Raw genomic sequence first — 21,498 nt, forward strand, 5'->3', positions numbered from 1 at the left:
CCGCTGAGGATAGATACCGTCACCCAGGTAGTATCCTTTGTCGTAGTTGTGGTCGTCGACAGTAAAGTTCACCGGTGGGCTGCTGCCTTCGGCACGCCTAGCACACACTGACGAGCGCTAAAGCACGTTGATATCATTGTGTGATCCGGCCATGCCAAAGAAAGAGTGCCAGATCGAGAGATCTTCAGACGTCACGGCCTCTGGTATGACAGTGTAAGCCCAGACATGGCCCTTATACTGCCCTTGCCAAGCAGAAGGGCAGTTCTTCCACTCCTAGTGCATGCAGTCTATGCTACCAAGCATCCCAGGGAAGCCCCTGCTGGCATTCATCACCAACAAATGGGTTGTATCTTCAACAGTCGGATCTCTCAAGTACTCAGGGCCAAACACAACAATAACAGCCTTGCAAAACTTATATAGGGACTCTAGGCAAGTAGACTTGCTCATACGGACATACTCGTCAATTAGATCACCGGGCACTCCGTATGCAAGCATTCGGATGGCGGCAGTGCATTTCTGATAAGAGGAAAAACCTATCTTGCAAACGGCATCCGCTTTGCACTCAAAATAGTCATCATAGCCGACCACTCCCTCTCTAATACGGTTGAAAACATGTCTACTCATACCGAGACGGTGGCGAAATTGTTGATGTTTGAACAACGGGTTTGCTATATCAAAATAGTCTTTCCAAAGAAGGAAATGCCCGCTCTCTCGGTTGCGATTCAATGTCAAAAGGTGGCCCGGAATGGAGCCACGAAACAACGGCCATTGGCTGTTGAGGTGGTGATGGACCAACACAACAGCCAACATCTCCTCCTCGTCATCGGACGACGAATCGTCGGAGTCGAAAAGGAATTTGTGAAAAAAGAACTCGTCAATGGTGTTCATTCTTCTGTACCTTGGCAAACTGTCGAACGGCTTACGGGCGTCGACGAAGAAGACGGCCGGCGAAGGGAGTCACGGCCCGCACGGACCAGCTAGCTGCCCTGCCGGCGTCCGACGAGTGGGCCGCACCGGTGAGGATCTGACCGAGGCGGCTTCTTGGTCGGGGGCGTGGGCGTGGGAAGCAGTCGGCTTCCCGACGGCGGACGTGGGAGTGGGCAACGTTGCTGAGAGTGGACGGATGTGGGCGACGTTGCTGAGAGTGGGCAGCTGGCAGAGTTGCCGGCAAAAATGGGCGGCGACGACGACGAAGAAGAAGGAGGGCGAGGGTTGCTGTTGGATGGGGGGAGGCCAATGTGCCACCGACCAGCGAACTCGAGGGGAGGAGAAGGCGAGCGTGCGTGCGTCCGTCGTGTGTTCGCGCCGACGTAAATCTGGCTCAAAAATGAGCCGGGAATGGATCGCCCGTGGACGAAAAACAGACTCACGTCCATTTGGGTCGGCGCGTTGAGCCGCCTTTTGTGTCCGTGTCGACTCAAACAGACGACGATAGACAAAATGGATCGCCCCATTAAAATTGCTCACACCACCACCGCGGTCGCCACCGGACCATAACCATTGAAAATGCCGAGAGGGGCACCGACGGTGAGTTGGTTGTGGTGCCGCCGCCCGTTGTAGGTATAGAACCGGACGCAGGCCCTCACAGCCGGACACTTGCATGCCACGAGAGCACATACATACATGTCGAGCTACTAGCCTGTTGGTGGGAGGAAACGCGGGAGCGTCCGCAAATGTTATCCGTCCTCGCGTGCAAGCTGAGCCCCTGCACAGGTGGTGGTGCAACCGTGCAAGAGAAAGCCACGAGGATAGGCAGCAGGCCAGTAGCCACCGGATCGATATCGCTCGGAGTGATGGGCAGACAGTGCGGAAACAAACAGGTCGTGGTCTAGCGGCACGAGCTTCCCCCCTCTCCCGATCGTCGTCCAGGCCCGCTATATATTCGACGGCTCGGCGGTCGCCCCCCCACTTCGTCCTCTCTCCCGCTGCCCATCCCCCACCCGTGCCGCGTCCGTTGGCATCAATGGCGACGCCTCGTTAGGTGGCGCGTCGCTCTTCCTTAACTGCTCCCCCCTCACACACGCGCATCAGATTCAGACGACTCTGCTTTGAGTTGGTGCGCTCGCTCCTCCTCCTCCCACCACCCCCTCCTTCCCTGCAGGCTGCAGCTCCCCCCGCTCGTGACTCGTGACGGGAAGAGGAAACATAAAATAATACCGCGCCGACCGCGGCGAGGCGTCGGCCGAGCTACACCTGTCGCCGCAGGAGCTGGAAGATCTCCGTTTATATACCCACACCGGCCGGGGATGTGAGTTTCTTGACGGCTGACCCTGCTCTTCCTTTGTTTCTTGGTTCTTGGTTCGCCGGCCATTGCTGGCTTAGCTTAGCTTTGCTTTTCTCGGGCGTGCGCGCGGGTTACTGACGATGGCCTGTGCCTGATGCTGCTGCGTAGGAGTGAGCCGGGCAACGAGCTGGAGGAGCTGCTCTGGGACAACGGACCGGCGCTCCGGCGGGCGGCATCCCCCTTCCCGCCCTTCTCCTGCAGCGCCGCCGGCACTGCGAAGCCGCAGGAGCTCGCCAAGCACCCCGCGATGGCGCAGGGACACGACGACGACGCCGTGCCGTGGTTGCAACATTACCCCATCATCGGCGTGGACGACGACGGCGGCGGCGCCGACACGACCCCGATCCCCCAGGAGTACTTCTCCACCTTGTTTCCCGTGTTCTCCGACCTCACCGCTGCGGTGGCGAGCAGAGATGCCGGAGCGCCATCGACGTCTCACGCGGCGGTGGCCGTGGAGCCGCTACCGGAGCCACCTGCGCCCCCCAAGCAGCAGCAGCAGCAGCCGCCGCCTCGGTCGACCGGCGAGGGGGTCATGAACTTCTCCTTCTTCTCGAGGCCCCTGCAGCGCTCGCTGCCGCAGGCCAGCTTGAGAACGTCCGCCGCGGGGAGCAAGTCCGTCGAGTCGACGCTGCTGCAGACCAACAGCAACAGGCTAAGAAGCACCCCACTCTTCTCGGAGCAGAGGACGGCGTGGCTGCAGCCGCCCAAGGAGTCGCCCGCGCCTCGTCCCCCGGCACCGCCAGTGCCTGTCCGGCATGCCGCAGAGCCAGCTGCGGCGTTACCCCAGAGATTGCAACCGGAAGCGAGGGCTGCGGCGTTGCCCCAGAGATTGCAACCGGAAGCAAGGGCTGCGGTGTTACCCCAGAGATTGCAATCGGAAGCGAGGGCTTCCGAGATGCCACCGCCGCCCGCAACGGCGACGACCTCGTCTGTCTGCTCCGACAACGGTGAGCGGAGCCAGCTGAAGAGGAGCAGCCACCAGACTCTGGAGTGGTCGGTCAGTCAGGACGACGAGGTAAGCTAAGTGCTGGACACATGGTTATCACCACGAACGCAGTATTGTGCTTCTTGTTTCATCGAGATCTCAGACGCAATCTGCCTGCAGGATCTTGACGACGAGGCCGGCGGGCTGAGAAGGTCGGCGGCGAGGAGCACCAAGCGCGGCCGGACCGCCGAAGTGCACAACATGTCGGAGAGGGTACGTTCCCGAACGCGAGCACGCGCACAAAACCGAATAGATATACACCGTACACCTAAGCGGCATTCTTCAAGTTGCTAAATTTGTATGACATTGCTGTTGCAGAGGAGAAGGGATCGGATCAACGAGAAGATGCGCGCCCTGCAAGAACTCATCCCCAACTGCAACAAGGTATATGACACACTAACCTTCGCAAGAAAGCTGAGAAATACTTGACAAGAGCATAGTTTAACATGCAACGTTTGTGGTGATGAATCAAGATTGACAAGGCGTCGATGCTGGAGGAGGCCATCGAGTACCTCAAGACCCTGCAGCTCCAGGTCCAGATGATGTCGACGATGGGGACGGCCGGGATGTGCATGCCGCCGATGCTGGCAATGCAGCACATGCAGATGCCCCCGATGGCGCACTTCCACCACCACCACCTCGGCGCCATGGGGTTCGGCATGGGCCCCTTCGACCCGCGCCTCGTCGCCGCCGCTGGCGCCGCGCAGTTCCCTTACCAGATGATCCCCGGCGCGCCCATGTTCGGCGGCCACGCGATGCCTGCCCCGCCACCGTTCCACCAGGCGGCGGGCGCTCACATGGCCGCCGGCCCCGTCACCAACGACGCCCCCGCAGCGCAGGCCGAGCAGGCACCGGGCGACCATCCGCAGGTCCCACGAACAATGTAGCCTAGCTCCAACGGCGGCGGAGGTCGATCTGACTTTGTAGCAAGCTAGCGGCGCACGCAGCAAGGCTCGGTGGTAACTCCGAGCATGCATGCATGGCTGCGGCAAAACGAAGCTGTAAAACTCCTTGTGAAACTGTAAAATGGCTCATGGACTGCTCCGGCATCTTCCCTGTGTCAGAGGATAGGACGGGGTACAGTGTCTGCTGGAGAGGATCAATGGATCAGGATCGCTTCTGCTTCCCGCTGCAGTACTCAATCCTGACATGGCCTACCCTTTTTAAAGCTTCTGCACCGCCGGTCATGATGCTCATGATGCCGCGGACGGACATGAGTCAATCTGATTCTGAAGGATAGCTAGCACTGTTCGTGCACATGCGTCATGGCGCTGGTGGCAGCTTGAGCTGGCACGAGCTCCGGCAGTCCATGCCTTATCATCAGCTGCTTGTGGCCAAGATGCTTCGATCGCATCGCCCGCCCGCGACGGTGCTGCCGAACCGGGGAGCACGGCAAGCGCGCGAAGGGTTTTTGCTCCATTGGCGCTGCTTCTATCGGCGTAGCGTACGCGAAGCCTCTAGAAGTTCCAAAGGGCACGTAGGTCGGCGCCGTGATCTGGAAACTCGTGACTCGTTAGGGCATGAACACTGGTGGCGAAAAAAGACAGGTGCCCCATCAAACTTGGAAGGATTGAGGTTATTGTTCAGTCCAATGGTGGCTATGATGGTGCTGCCTCACAGCCGTCATTCACTGTCCTCATATGTTCATCTTTTTCATTCTTTCTCCCTTTCTTTTTCTCTCCTTCCTTACTTTTTCTTATTTTTTTATTGAAAAACCAGCCTCTCTACAAGCTTCACCTGGCGCATGCAAGCAGCGGTCCTCCTGCCAGAATGGCATCCGAGCCTAGTTGGCCTATGAAGCATCACCTTTGGGGCTACCCATTGGGCATGCTCTTAGGTGGAATGGAAATCAAAAACTCTCTCAATAGCCCCGTTTGGATACTCTAACTCGGTTAGAGGTTAGAGTTAGATTTTAAGAGGGTGTTTGGATACTCTTTAGTCATGTGACTAGTAGTAGTCAGACTAGAAGTTTGTAGTCAGGCCATGTTTGGAAGGTGACTACTACTAGTCAGCATTAAATGTCTCAGTATTAAATTATTCTATCTTCCTTTCATTTATCTCCCTTCCATTGACGTGCTCGCATGGGAGGATGAGCCTGCAACAGGATGGACCCGCCAATTAATTAGAGAAGAGACTTTAGTCAGTAAAAGTTGGGGTTGGGGTGACTAGGGACTAAACTAGTTTTAGTCACCCATTAGTCAGGGGTGTTTGGAGGTTTACTGACTAAAGGTGACTACTACTAGTCTCTAGTCTCTAGTCTCTAGTGATCCAAACACCCTCTGACTCTAGACTAACCATGAACTAACTCTAACCAAAAAGGTGTTTGGATGAAAGGGTTAGATTGCTAATAAATGCACTTTTTTAATCATTTGGCTTCTTTATCTAGGATTTTGTGTGGTGGAGGGAGAGAGAAAAGTAACTTTTTCTGGGCCCCACCTAACTCTAACCCAAAAAAGCACCTTTTGGGTGGGTTAGATTTTTTGAATGGATTAGATGCATCTAACTAACTCTAACCCATCCTGTTTGGATTTTCGAGAGTTAGATGAGTTCAATCTAACCAACTCTAACTCTAACCCTAGGATCCAAACAGGGCCAATATAACAGTACATGTTTGTCTCGTCCATTTCGTATGCGTTTCATATGATGTTCCCTTTATGTTCATTTGCTTTTTTTCCGAAGAAATACTCGCATTGCTCAATCATGAAGTTATTACAACCACCTCAAACTATCTCCAAACACCTCATGTGGCGTGAACCAATCCAAGTCATGGTCCTGCCTTAAACCCTACCAAAACTCGCTAAAATATCACTAGCCTTATTATGGGATCAAGAGAGGTGGGATCGAGAGACGTGCGTAATACAAGTATCAGGGAAGCATAAACAGATCGGTCGACCACTTTACTTGAGATCAAAGTTGCCACTGTGAGTGAATCCGTCTCAATAGCTATATGAAGATCCAATGCATTCTTACAAGCATATAAAGCTCTGCAAGCCGAAAAAATTATATCTCCAGTACAATTCTGCAGTATCATTCCCGCTCCCGCTGCTTCACTCGAAACATACGATCCGTCAGTGTTTAGTTTAACCCATCCTCACTAGGAGGTGCCCACACTGGAATTTCTTCACGTTCATTTACAGGTGCACACGGCCGATCATATGAAATGACAGCCTTCTCCTTCACCAGATCAATATGACTATTTAACTTGATGCCAACCAAGCTATCCAGATAGTTTTGAAGAAATCGAACAGATGCTTCCTGGGGCGGAGTTGGTTTATGGTGAATTACTTCATTACGGACATGCCAGATCCTCCATAATATCATAAGAAACATGCTCCGTTCTAAATCACTCAAGGATCCGGGACGTGCAGCAGCCACTCTTTGCCGTTATTAACCAGCAAATCAATTCTGGGCACCTTCCAAATATTGCTCATTGCTACGTACAGATCCCTACCAAGCTGACAGCGTACAAAGGGATGAAAGTTATCCTTCTCCACACCACATCAAAACATGCTTTCATTTCGTTTTATATATAAAGCAACAACCGTCCCAAATACAGTGCTGAACGATACAAGTTGATGCGGTGTCCCTCTTAGAAAGCCGATCCAAAGATACACCGATCACATAAACCACAAGCGGCTACGCTATCGAAACGAGACAAAGCAAATGACGATCTGGGAGCACCGTCACACTATACCCTACTAGACCTAAGCTCCACGACAACGCCCTTGGGAGAAAGAACGGCGCAAAGCGTCGCCGTCCACACGGACAAAGGTTTTCATTCGGAACTCAGACACGAAAAGGAGCACCACGACGACGTCTTCAAAAAAACGCCCAGACGTCATCGTCAACGACGCCAAAGCGCAGGGCTTTCGCTTGGTTGCTCCCATGGGTCAATGAGGCCCTCAGAAATAGCGCGACGAGTCCCGAACCCCGCATCTGGATCAGGGCGTCGCCATTGCCAAGGACAAAGAGTGCCGTCGAGCCACCCGCTTCTACGACCCCTGCCGTCCACACGAACAATGAAAGCAGACACCACCTCCGCCATGGTGCCCGCCAGGGAGCCAACCATGCAGACCACCTTCCAGGGCCGTCGCCCCGGCATCCAAGCCATGAGACATCACCAACCGTCCACATCTGAGTGCACAGACCATGGCAGGAAAAGCCCGACATCAGCCCCCGGGCCCGGGTCAGCACCACCATCGTAGGGGCGCCAACACCTACACGCCCCTCCAATCCCGGTGGACCGAGGGGAGTACGACCCAGAGGTTGGCCATATGCATGTCATTTCAAGACTGATCTTGTGTTTGTTCTTCCACATGAGTAAGGAATCCGAAGCTAAGCGCCACACAAAATTCCGAACTATGAGTGGTACATTTGGCATGATCCGTGTTCAAACGGTTCTTCTTTTTAATCATGTTCTTATGTTCATTTGGCATGATCTTATGTTCATTTGCTTATTGCTTCTTCAAACAGTTCTTCTTTTTAATCATGTTCTATCCATGGTTGCTGGTCATTTTTTTAATCCTCGGATCTCGGTGTCCTTTTTTTACGTCATCTTTTAGTACTGTTTTCTTTGGCATGATCGGTGTTCTTCATTTCAATCCTTTCGTCTTGTTCTTTCTCAGTTCGTTTTAGGTCCGCATAATTATTTTTATCTAGTGTACCTCACATTCAGTAAAAAAAACTAATCTACCTCACATACATGTCCTAAACTCCATATACATCCTTATTTTGATTGTCAATCATCCACATCTTTATTAGCCTACCACGCATTATGTCATCTTTGACATAGTCCTCGTTCCATTACAATCATTTCTCACAGATACTTTTGTTCTTACGAATGTAACAATTCTTCCATAGGCTAATTTGGTTCTTAGTCCTCTTATTTTAGATCTTAGAACTTGTTTTCTGAAGTTACATTTTTTTGGGCATATTCTAAAGTTAAATTCCACGAAACATGCTTTTAATCATTTTTGGTTACGTCTGCTGAAACTTCCCCTTTCCAAGCATACATGCATATCAAAGTTTTGTTATGCATTCCATACTTGCATTGCTAATTTTGCCTTTTTTCTGCCCGTACCGTTCATGTTGTTGGTTCCAGTTCGAAGACATTTATTGTACGCTTCCTCACATTTATTGGGCATGACCCACATAGACATGAAGTTTCTCCTACATGCTCTTTTTCACCCACGGGTCTTCGTTGCCACTATCATCCTCCAAATCCCGTCTCTTCTCACTTCTATCGCTTGTTGTTGCCGTCAATCACGACAACTCGTGGCCCCACTAATGCCCACGGAATGGACATATTAGGCGTGGTAAGTTGGAAGAACAAATGTAACAATTCTTTCATAGGCTAATTTGATTCTTAGTCCTCTTATTCTAGATCTTAGATCTTGTTTTCTGAAGTTATATTTTTTTACACATATTCTAAAATTACATTCCACGAAACATGCATTTAGTCATTTTTGATTACGTCTGCTCAATCTTTCCCTTTCCAAACATACATGCATATCAAAGTTTTGTTCTTCCAAACTTACCACGGCCAATATGTTCATTCCATACTTGCATTGCTAATTTTTCCTTTTTTCTACACGCATGGTTTACGTTGTTGGTTCCAGTTCCAAGACATTTATGTACGCTTCCTCACATTTATTCGGCATGACCTGCATGCTCTTTTTCACCCACGGGTCTTCTTTGGCACTGTCATCCTCCAAATCCCATCTCTTCTCACTTCTATCGGTTGTTGTTGCCGTCAGTCACAACAACTTTTATATTCATAGTGCCCGAACTGTAATAACGTCAGAGGTTTGTGCAGCCATGAGAACGTATTGAAGAAAAACGCCTTCTTCCTCTTCCTCCCAGAGTTTTTTGGGAAATGACGGCAAGGGGGCACGAATTGTTGATTTCTTAAATATTGCATGTCTAATTTTTATGTTAGTTCATCGTGGAGTGTTACTATCAGGTGAGCAGTCCGTTCTTTTTTCATAAACTAGGTGAGCAGCAACAACAACTGCCGTGCAAGCGTGCCTTTTCTTTACAAAGTGTGTGTGCATGCCTAAGCGATGTTAACACGTGCGGGACAGTTCGTGTGCTCCAGCAAAAACAAAAAAGTTAGGCATGCGAAAAACGGCTGCGCGCGTGGGCTAAAGCGAACGGGCGCGCGGTATCCAACGCGTCTATAAAATGCAGCTCCCGCCGCGCGCCCTTCCACTGAATCAGTCGTCCCTCGTCTCATCATGTGCCCTCCCTTACCTCGCCATGCGCCCCTCTACCTCCTTTCTCGCCGCGCCACCATGCCGCCGAGCCGCCGGGGAACTTCTGGCTACCGCGGCGTCCGGCCACGCCCCTCCCACACGTTCTACGTCGAGATCTGATCTAGCGAGATGCGTCTCGGCCTCGGCACGTTCGATACCGCCGAGGAGGCCACCCACGCGTACGACGCGGCAGCGTGGTGCCTGAACATGCCTCGAAGGCAGATGGACTTCCCCGAGGTGATGACAATGGAGTGGGGCGCAAAACGTGGCGCCTCATCCACGGGTTGTCACCGACGAGGACCATCGCGGGAATCGAAGGCGGGAGCGCCGTCTCAGGATTGCTGAGATGGACGACCATGCCATGGCGGAGTGGCGCCTACAGTTCCCGCAGGAAGTCCTCGACGAGCGCCAATTCTTTGGGCAAAGGAGGGCGAAGAGGACGGAAGGGAGGGGGAGCAAGCTGCCTATCATGCGTACGCGGAAGCAAGCCGCACTCTTCCAGATGGAGCTGAAGGAAGCGTCGATTTGGTCCTCCGACGATGAACGCTGGACTGACGCCTTCATCACGATGGAGGAATCGGACATCGGCGCGTCGGAGTCCGACGACGACAATGAGGAGTAATTTTTTATCTTTTTTTATCTATGCTATGCTATGTAGTTTTTTTTATCTATCTAGACTATCTATGCAACTATGCTATGTATCATTTTTATTCTATGAATGAGATGATAAAAATGCATGTTGCATGTGTTGAATTTTTGAGCCAGCATTCACCGGTACGCTAAATTTTATGATATGCACACTGTAAACTGAAATTTTATGTGTTGCGTGTTGGGCGCTTGTTGGGATGTTATAACGCGCTAAGAGGCGTCGAAGAGAAGAGGTGTCGCAGTGAATTGAGCTATGTATAACAGCATGCCGCATTGCGTTGCTTACAGCTGCATGTAAAATGGATTGCGGTGGTTGTGACCCATTTAATAAGGTACATTTTTGTTCTAAGTCTGAAAAACATCATACGATTTCTATGAAATGAATTTTTAGTAATAAAAAGAGCTAAAAACTTCTAAACTATGTTCATATGATTTTCAAAAGTGTTCATATATTTTCAATAGTTGCTCACATATTTTCTGAATGTTCAAGTATTTTTAAAATATTGATGTAAGTTCCTTTGCCTTATAGAAAATCATATAATTATAAAGGAGTTAGACACATTTTGTTAAAATTCCATGTAATTTGGAAATGTAGTTGATGCATTCTGGAAAAATCATGTAATTAGAAAAACGGTCAAGTATGCAAAACATGTCGTTGTAATTGAGAAAATTGTTTGACACGTTTCTAAAGAATGACCATGTGAGCTACAAAAATGTTTATGTATTAAGGAAATGTTCTTGTCCATTAGAAGAACATTTGATACATTATAAAGAAATGCTGATGTAGCTAAAAGAATTTGTTGAAGTATGCATCCACGTAATTAAACTAGTGTTTGACACATTTTAATGCAAATGTTCAAGGAGGAAATGAAGTGTACGATGCATTTTAAATTCTTACATGTATGTAATCACGACACAAGTAAACAAAGAAAGTTTTCACCACATTTCTAAGAATGTTTGTGTAATTAAAAAGTGTTTGCACACTTTCAAAAGTTATTCAAATATTTAAAAATGTTTGTGTGGTTTATACAAATGCTAACATGAAGAAGGACAAAAAGAAAGTAAAATATATTCATCACATTGATAAATATTCTTCATTATTTAGATCAAATAATTAAAAGGAAACCATAACAAGGGCAATGGAAAATCAACTAAAAACAAAGAAAATCAATGGAGCGCACCTAAACCGGATGAAAATATTTTCTTGCAAAAAAAAAAACGGATGAAAATCTGACACAGAAATTTTGAAGAAAACCACTTGGAACCGTTTCCAGTCCGACAACAGTACTAGCTCGACCTTGTGCTGGAACGGCCGTAGGTGAGAGGCTTATATATCTAGCTCATTCACGCGAAATCCTCAAAACAAAAAAAAAACTCATTCACGCGACATATGAGTTTTTCTTCTTTGCCACTCCTTTCGGCAGAATGCAGGGAAGGGACCTCCTATATATGCTGTTTATTGTGGCAAAGGGTCGTTGATTCGCAGAGGGGATGGCTGACCTGCGACGACCCATTTTTGGTAGCACACAGTGAAAAATCAACAAAAAATGAAGACCTGCTGCCACCACAAAAAATGAAGACTAGCAGCACATCGGCACGCCCTGCTGCCACCACAACCCGGAGCCCCTATATATTCGGCGAGAGGGTAGAAACACTTGTTGAAAGGAAGACCAAGCGAGCGGGAAGCCACAACCTCCTTTTTCTGTTTATTTTCATTTTCTGTTTCATTTTTTTCATCCTGGATGAGGATTAGTTATTGTTCACACCCCTATTCCTCCTTATTTTAACATCAATGCATCATAATTTTACATTTTATAAATTTTTTTAATTTCATACATTAGAAAAATGACTGTAGGAAAATATGTAATCATTGTAAAAAATATTTAATGTTACGTAAAATTTACAAACATAAAACAATAGTGAAAAATATACAATAAATTCAATTTTTTTGGTCTTGTGACCTATATTTTTGTTTTCTTAAGTCCAAATTTACATAGTGAATCAATATAAATGTAACCATTTATGTATGGAAATATGTTAGTTATCCCACATGTCGTATATACTTAATATAATAGCATATTTACTAATTTATCATTAGAAATATGTCCATATATTATATATAAAATACTTTAAAGTGAAAGGGAGTTGCATGAAATATTTGCCAGTTAGTTCATTACTTTTATTATATTTGTAAAATACATGTATATGTGTACGTAAAAAGTTACATACTCAAAATACAATACATACTACCAAAAAAGCAGTATTTATATTACCTGAACATTCTTATATACTACATACTGCACATACATATTTTTCGATTTGATAAATACTACATACAACATACAAAATACAAGTGGTGTTAACTACCACTGGATGGTAGAATGTATATTTTCATACAATAGAAACGATATTCATCACCAAAGCTGTAGAATGAGTTATTATTCATCCGAGATAATTTTATGATTGTTTTACAAATAATTTTTGTTTTGTATACAAGTAGTTACATGCATGTTGATTGAGTATATAAAATTAGGCATAAGAAAACAAAATTAAAGGTCATAAGACGAGAAAACAATACATTTTATGTATATTTTACATTATTTTTTACATTTGTAAATTTACGTAGCGTGAAATGTTTTTTTACGGTGATATAATATTTTCTTACATTTTCTTTTTAGGTATGAAATAAGGAAAAAATTACGGATCATAAAAATATGATGCGTTGATGAGAAAATAGGATAGGGCGAAGAATAACTATTCCTCACCCAGGATGACGAATAAAGCGAAGCAACAATGATGAAAGTGTTTGAAAAAACTCTATAAAAACATTTGAAAAATGTTGACCAAGCATCACAAAAATGTTAAGTGTGTCCATAAAAAATGTTGTCACGTACATGGAAAATTTATAAAAGATGTCTATTCAAAATTTGATTATGCATTTCCAAAAATTAAACAAGCATTTGAAGTTATTCGAAGAAGTATTTCAACAATTTGAACACGCTTTTAAAAATGCTAATGTGCATAAAACAGATGTTGACCATATTTTAAAATATTAATGATTTTTTACTAAAAAATTTAATCAAGCATTTAGAAATCTTAATGTGTATAAAGCAAATGTGGACCATGTACTCAAACAATAGTGGTTTTTTTTTTATCAAAAATGTTAGTCATGCATAAATTATTAATAAAGAATTTAAAAAATGTTGAATAAATATTTGAAAAATAATGATCAAGCATTTTAAAAATAAAAAATAAAAAATAATGTAAAAACCGGAGAAAAAAATATAGAAAAGAAAGGAAAGATAATAAAAAAGAAACCCAGAGAAAACCGTTTCGGCTTGCTTCAAGTAGGCCGCGCCGCTGCCACATAACAAGAAGTGTTCAGATTGAGATATCTAGCCGAGCTCTCTATCTACCTGGAGGTGCGATCCTTGTTCTCCCCTTTCTATTCCCCTTTTCTCAATATAGTGCGTAAAATGGGACAGCGGTTTGTTATCTGAAATAACAAGGTTATTTAAAAATTTATAGTCCACAATTTTTTTTTGAATTTTCGAACGTGATGTTCTTTATGAAAAAAGTAAATGTTTTTTGAGTAACGAACTTTTCTAAAATTTATTAAGGAAGACAAAACTCTCATTTTGTGAAAACAGGAGCATTGTTCCCAAAATATATGACACATTTGAGGATGAGAACATTTTTCAAAACTATAATTTTTTTTTCGAAAATGCGAACATTTTTCTGGAAACATATACATTTTTCAAAATTAAGAATTTCTTTTCGAAACATGAACGTTCTATCAAATTCCCTGAACATTTTTTTTCAATTTCCGAACAAATTTTGGAACAGGAACATTTTATGAAATTGTTATCAATTTTGGATTTTCTTTTAAAGTATCAAGACGAGAACATTTAAACAAATTTCCTGAATATATGATGTATCTGGAATAACTTTTATAAACATTAATATCTTTTAAATTTCTGATCAAATTTTGCAAATATTGACATTTTCGGAAGATTACAAACATTTTTTGATACTATGATTTTATTTAGATTTTATGAATCCCCGAACAGTTTATGAATTTATGATTTTCCTGAAATCATCAACTTTTTTAGAATTTTTGCATAAATATCAGTAACATGAACAGCTTTTGTCATTTGTGAATAAATATTGAAAACAGGAATATATTCTGAAATTTAATAACATTTTTTGAATATGTGAACAAAATTTAAGAGTGCAAATATTTTCGGAATATTTGAAATTCTAAACTTTCTAAATTTATGTACATTATATGATAAGAAGAAAATAAAAATAAAAATATAATAAGGTTAAAAAACTATAAACAAAATTTTAAAACAGAAACGTTTTTTGAAACAATCAATAAATTTTGGAAAATGATTTTTTAATTTTTCTAATCAGTTGTTGAAAAGAAAATTAAACTTGAAAATCAAAAAGAGAAAATATAGAAAACAAAAAGGAACTAAAAGAAAATTGAAATAGTAAAAAGAAAAGAAACAAAACATAGGAAAGAAAAACTGGTTCAGGAATTCTAAAATATTCTTAAAACCGAAAAAAACTGACTAGAAACCTCTAAAATGTTTCCAAAACAGGAAACAGAAATATGCCGGGTTGTTGTGCTCGATACCTCTGCGTTGCAGCAAAACTTTGCCGCAAAATGTGCGGAAAGTAGGAAAAGCGGCGCAGGGACTCCACACAGGGAAGTGCACTGATGGACTGGCCCGATGAGTGCTACAATTTATTATCATTATTTTAGGGAACATTTAGAAGGTTCCAGTTTGACCTTTTCCATTTTATTCCTTTTTACCATTTTTCCTTTTCTTTTGTGATACTTCATGTTATTGCTAATTATTATTATTATATAAAAAATGCTTGGGTTTTAACTAATATTCATAATTCTAAAAAAATTTACTTCAAAAAGTGTTGCTTTTTTCGAAAAGATGTTCATATTTTAAAGTAAATGTTCAACAGTTATAAAAATATCCACTTAAAAAACTGGATTTTTGATTGCTCGTGTAGAAAAGCAAAACGGTTAAAAACCAGGGAAGAACCGTTATCCCTCAAGCTCGAGCGCTAAATGGGCTGGAACAGGCCCGTGCCTATGTTTGATTCCTCGAAATTCTGCCACAACAAGTGTCTTCCCCAGCCATACGTGGGGTCAATAAGGATTTGATAGGATATTAATATATCACATGAATATAAAACTTGGTGGAAATGAAATATCATGTACTCCTTTCGTTCCTAAATACAAGTCTTTTAAGATATTTCACTAGGTGACTACATACAAAACAAAATGAGTGAATATACACTCTAAAATATATCTACATACATCCGTATGTAGTCCTTTAGTAGAATCTCTAAAAAAACTTATATTTAGGAACGGAGGTAGTATCTCAGATCCTACGAATGGAAATACGAAGAGAGATGATCTTTGGTTCACATGACACGATTTTTTTATTGAATTTAGGATAATATTTATTTTCCTTTGAATTATGGATATCAACATTTCCTTCCTAGGAATAAGATTCTATTACTACAAAACCATTTTTTTCCTATAGAAATCCTGTCTGACGGAATTGCTATAAAATTACTCCAAACCTGAAGAGGCCTAAGTGAAGCAGGGAAGATGGATATCACAGGCCGTGTGATTTATGAGTGTGACTCTTTTGATGTCCGATTGGAAATTAGGGGGAAACTCTATATGCTGCACAACGCGGCAAACTATCAGGGCTCCGCACACAGGTGCCACCAACTGGGCCGTGCCATTTTCGTTCTTCCATTTTTTCGATTTCTTTTGTTTTCCTTTATTTTATTTTATTTATTTATTTACCATTCAAGATAATTACAAACTTGAAAACTACAAATATTGTTCGAAATTTCAAATAATATTCTCATAATTTCAGAAAACATTCGTGCTTTCAAAAAATATTTAGGAATTCCAAAAATGTTTGTGCTTGCAAATCATGCTCACAATTTCAAAAACATCGTCCCTTTTTAATATTTTGGAGATTTCAAAAAATATTTCCGTTTCAAAATTTCTTTTCAGATTCAAAAAATGTTTGTATATTCCAGGAAATGTTCCCATTTTAACTTTTTTGTTCAGAATTAAAAAAAGTGTTCACGATGGTATGAATAATGTACAAGAATTGAAAACAATCTAATTTACTTTTTTTTTTATTTTTTTTGAGAAATATTTGTGTTTCGTAAAGCATTCAATTTTTTTTGGATAAAAAGCATGTTCAAAATTTTCTAAATAATAATTCAAATCCTTGACTGCTTCTGGTTGTGGAAAAGTCCGCCTTACTTGTTTGGACACAAAATTTTAGTTGTTTGGGTGGCTAGGCGTTCACACATTAGAGCAGGAGGCCAGGAGTTTATACCCCTCATCATGCATACAATTTTTGTGATTCTTTTTGCTTGTACAAAGCCAGGAAATGAGCATGCCCACAAAAGCTAGGATATGTGCGTCGCGAGTCTAATTGCCGCAAAATAGGCCCACGAAAGCTGCCAGAAATTTTCTCGTTTAGTAACGAGCCAGCTCATTATTCAGTTCGGTACACCTTCAGTTTTGTTTTGTTGGGCCTCACATAGTTCATCGCCTTCATTTTTTACTCGTACAACGCTAGGAAATGGCCGGCCCGGGAAAGCTACATATGTGCGTGTCGTGACTCTATTTACCGCCAAATGCGGTAGATAGGAGCTCCTAGAAATTGGCCCCTTTAGTTATGAGCCAGCTCATTATTGAGTGCGGTGCACCTTGTGTTTCGTATTTGCGAGGCCTATATTCGGTGCTTGGCCTCATGGCACTTCATCGTCTTCTGTTATTGCTCTTGTAAGAATACACCTAAAAATGCTCTTAAAAATGTCACACCCCTAGAAAATGCTCATGTTTACTTAGACATTACTCGACTTTTCGGCTGCTTTTTTTTTTGACTTGTAACACCATCGAGGAAATACAGACACTGTAATTATATACCCACCCCCTATAGGATTAGGATGTACAAACCCAACCCGAAAAACATAGTCTTTTAAAAAACACACTATCTCAAAAGTCTCGTCTAAACGAATTGCAAGATACGACAACAACCATCAACATCAACAACCAGCAAGGAAAATACTTGAACATGAGAAATGTGCTTCAAACAAAGACGTCTCTAAGAAAGGAACGACACGTGTGCACCACCGTCACAAGATCCACCCATAGATTAGATCATGGATTTTTTCACTCAAAATAAGAATTCTTAGTAAACACTAAACAATACCTCCAGCAAGGTGAATACTATGGAATACTACAATTGCCACGTACAGTCAGTCCAAGTTGAACCACCGAAGCACATGGCCCTTTGCTCAAGAGCGCCACCAAACACAAGTCACCATGTGTACCGCACCTCCGCTCGCGTAAAATTAAGAAATCACTACTGTGAAATATCGTGACACCTCAACGAGTGGAGATGTCCTACCACTAACAGTTGCAACAACAAGGGCGCCACCTCGAGTTGTCCCTGGGTCTTTGCCTCAACATCCATCCTCGAGTACCGCTACTCAAGAGAAATCGTCACCATGTGTTAAAAAATGTCGCATGGGAAACAAAAAAATTCCTACCCACACACAATATCTATCCATGATGATGATCATCTACAAGAGGGGAGAGTGAATCTACATACCCTTGTAGATCGCTAAGGGAAAGTGTGTATAACGCGGTTGATGTAGTGGAACGTCTTTGCGATCCAAATCGCAGTCCGTCCCGCGATCTCATCACGATCCATCCCGATCTAATGCCGAACGGACGACACCTCCGCGTTCAGCACACGTACAGCTCGATGACGATCTCCGCCTTCTTGATCCAGCAAGAGGGGCAGAGAGGTGGTTGAGTTCTCTAGCATGGCGGCGTGGTGGTGATGGTGGTGAACTAATCCAACAGGGCTTCTCCTAAGCACCACCGAACTAAACTAGAGGAGAAACAGATCTAGAGAGAAGTAGAGGGAGCACGTGGCAATTAGGGTTAGCCCTCACCTCTAAAACCTCTAGTATATATAGGAGGGAGGGGAGGAGGCAGCCTCAAATCCTCAAGGTTTGGCCGAAATTGGAGGTGGAGGAGTCCTAATCCAATCCTACTAGGAGTAGGATTCCTCCTCTCCACTTGAAAATCCTTTCCACCTTTTCCACCTTTGGGTTTCTTTCCTTCTCAAATCTCATGGGCCTTAGTGGGAGCTTAGGCCAGCCCACTAGGGGTTGGTTTGTCTCCTCTCACAGCCCATGAGGCCCCTCGCGGCGTGACACCCCTTCCGATGGTTCCCGGTACCCTCCCGACACTGTCGGTACACTACCGATGAACCCGAAACTTTTCCGGTGACCAAAACAGGACTTCCTATATATCAATCTTTACCTCCGGACCATTCCGGAGCTCCTCGTGATGTCCAGGATCTCATCAGAGACTCCGAACAACCTTCGGTCACCAACACCTATAACTGAACTATACCGAAACGTCACCGAACCTTAAGTGTGCAGACCCTACGGGTTCGAGAACTATGCAGACATGACTTGAGACACTCCCCGGTCAATAACCAATAGCGGGACCTGGACGCCCATATTGGCTCCTACATATTCTATGAAGATATCTATCGGTTGAACCTCTATGTCAAGGATTCAGTTAATCCCGTATGATGTTCCCTTTGTCCTCCGGTATGTTACTTGTCCGAGATTCGATCGTCGGTATCTCCATACCTAGTTCAATATCATTACCGACAAGTCTCTTTACTCGTTCCGTAATACAAGATCCCGTGACTAACTCCTTAGTCACATTGCTTGCAAGGCTTGTTGTGATGTTGTATTACCGAGTGGGCTCCGGGATACCTCTCTGTCACACAGAGTGACAAATCCTAGTCTTGATCCACGCCAACCCAACAGACACCTTCGGAGATACCTGTAGAGCACCTCTATAGTCACCTAGTAACGTTGCGACGTTTGATACACATAAGGTATTCCTCCGGTGTCCGGAAGTTGCATGATCTCATGGTCATAAGAACAGATACATTGATATGCACAACACAGTAGCAATAAACTGACACGATCATATGCTACGTTTATAGTTTGGGTCTTGTCCATCACATCATTTTCCTAATGATGTGATCCCGTTATCAAGTGACAACACTTGTCCCTTGACCATCTTTGATCAATGAGCTAGTCAACTAGAGACTCACTAGGGACAATGTGTTGTGTATGTATCCACACATGTATTTGAGTTTCCAATCAATACAATTCTAGCATGGATAATAAACGATTATCATGAATAAGAAAATATAATAATAACTAATTTATTATTGCCTCTAGGACATATTTCCAACACCATGCACTACTTGCAGGGTCGTCATTGTCGGAGCATTGTCGGATTAGGCCAGGCATGAGATCCATACTAGAATGGGAAAAGAACACACCATCCATCCCTGCATCTGAAAGATGAGGGATGCCATCTTAACTTTTCTTTCTCAGCATGCTTGGTTGAGGCCAAGCTGCATTGCCTCGTCCAGAGAAGCTACACATGCGACTCGCGACAAGAGGGCACCGCCTTCTGCCAAGCAGGCTTCGCTCGTCGACTTCTTTCGGTGGCATGCTCGGAGTGGCTGCTAGGGTTCACCCATATAAAATACTCCCTTTGCTCTTTGATACATGGCACACACACATTTGGTAAGAAATTTTTGAAAATTAATTTGATCAAGTAACCATGTGCTATGTTTAAGAATAAAATATACCATTGGATTCTTATATGAACAAAGTTTCCGATGTTATGATTTTTATAGAATATAATATAATAATAATAATAGTAGTCAAAGATAAAGACGTAAAACATAGACGCCATGTAGAAAGAGAACGAGAGAGTAATAAAATATATAACTTGTGCAAGTGCTGCTACGTTCCTCGCAAAAAAAGAAATAAAAAAGTGCTGCTACGTTAGCGCTGCTCACAAAAGTGTTCCTCAGAAACATAACAAACGACAACCTCTCGATACTACAATCTTTGCTCTCAACTTTGCTGCGCCAAATGCACCACAAAAGTTAACTTTTATAAGCCCCACATGCATAGCTAAATTCACTTTTATATATACCATCTCCTCACCACAGGACGGGCCGGTAACAAAATCTCATATGATCTGATATGTAAAGCATCCAAGCTTTTGTCGAAGGATGACAGCGTGCATCTCCCTACCTAAATTTGTGTGATATTTGTGCAATGGGGTTGATTAATAATGCTAATAATTGGGTGATGCTGGAACGACTTGATCTGTCCCTTTCCCCTCCTGCCGACACCTCACAGCACTCTTATCTTTCTCCATCCATAGGGCCAGCTATTAAGCAAACAAGGTCCATATGACAAGATATGCTATACATACTTGCTCCATCCATGCATCATCCAATTTTCCCTAATAATAAAGCACGCACTGCTTCTAGTGTCTGTCGTGGCATTTTTGCAAAAACACCCCTATAGTTTCATCTAATTAATCCGCGGTACGTTTTAAGTGAGGCTGAACCATTTTTTTCACATTTTACACAAAAACCCCTTACTTTCGTGCTAAATAACCCGCAGTCCAAATTATATTCAGAATGAATCGTTTTTTAAATTTTTTACATACACCCATCACATATGCGTTAATAACCTCGAAGTGCATTCAGAATAAATATGTATTTTTAAATAACAATATCTTTTAAACCGTAAATCCAATTTAAACATGTTATATATGAAACTTGATTAGAAAAATGTGTAGAGTTTGAATATGTTGTTATTTTACATATTAAATATTAAAAAAAAACTATTTAGGATACAATGCTAATCAATATTTGTCTTTATTTCGTACCGACTATTTGTATTGTAACATGTTAACTTAAGCATCAATATTTGGGAAATGTTATAATCTTTGGACATGATATACTTGCACTAGGTTCTTTCTTTGTACATATTTTATAATCTAAGACCTTACGTACGTGTCTTTTTTGACAGTATCCACACGCGTTTTTACCAATGGACTACATTTTTTTATTTTTTATTTTTCTCCCGTTGCAACGCAGGGCATTTGTGCTAGTCTTAACTATACACCTGGCTATTCTCCCTCTGTACTTACCGTTCCACTTGCAATCAATGATCATTCCCCTATATGGAATGATGCATACACACATATCGATCTTTAACTCGACTTTTCAAAGAACCATTACCATTAAGGTGCAAATTGATGGATGTTAGGTTACCCTATGGTCATAGCTAGTTCAATCAAATGAACTAACAATCCCGAAATGGTTCAATAATAGGCTAGGCATTTAGTC

The 21,498-nt window shown here is 43.3% G+C and overlaps 1 protein-coding gene across 2 annotated transcripts; it reads left to right on the top strand.

The window, feature by feature from the left end:
• Positions 1-1,891: 1,891 nt before the first annotated feature.
• On the top strand, positions 1,892-4,396 carry LOC123424219 (transcription factor APG-like). 2 transcript variants are annotated; one of them, XM_045107946.1, is made up of 5 exons: positions 1,892-2,248; positions 2,393-3,299; positions 3,390-3,482; positions 3,588-3,653; positions 3,743-4,396. In XM_045107946.1, coding segments are annotated over exons 1-5 (1,482 nt in total). In that variant the 5' UTR covers positions 1,892-2,246; the 3' UTR covers positions 4,157-4,396. The 2 variants fall into 2 exon arrangements, with proteins under 2 accessions (XP_044963881.1, XP_044963880.1); XM_045107945.1 differs by lacking the exon at positions 1,892-2,248 and having other exon boundaries at positions 2,272-3,299.
• Positions 4,397-21,498: the final 17,102 nt, after the last annotated feature.

The sequence above is a fragment of the Hordeum vulgare genome, chromosome 1H (assembly GCF_904849725.1).
Source record: "Hordeum vulgare subsp. vulgare chromosome 1H, MorexV3_pseudomolecules_assembly, whole genome shotgun sequence".
NCBI classification, from domain to species: domain Eukaryota; kingdom Viridiplantae; phylum Streptophyta; class Magnoliopsida; order Poales; family Poaceae; genus Hordeum; species Hordeum vulgare.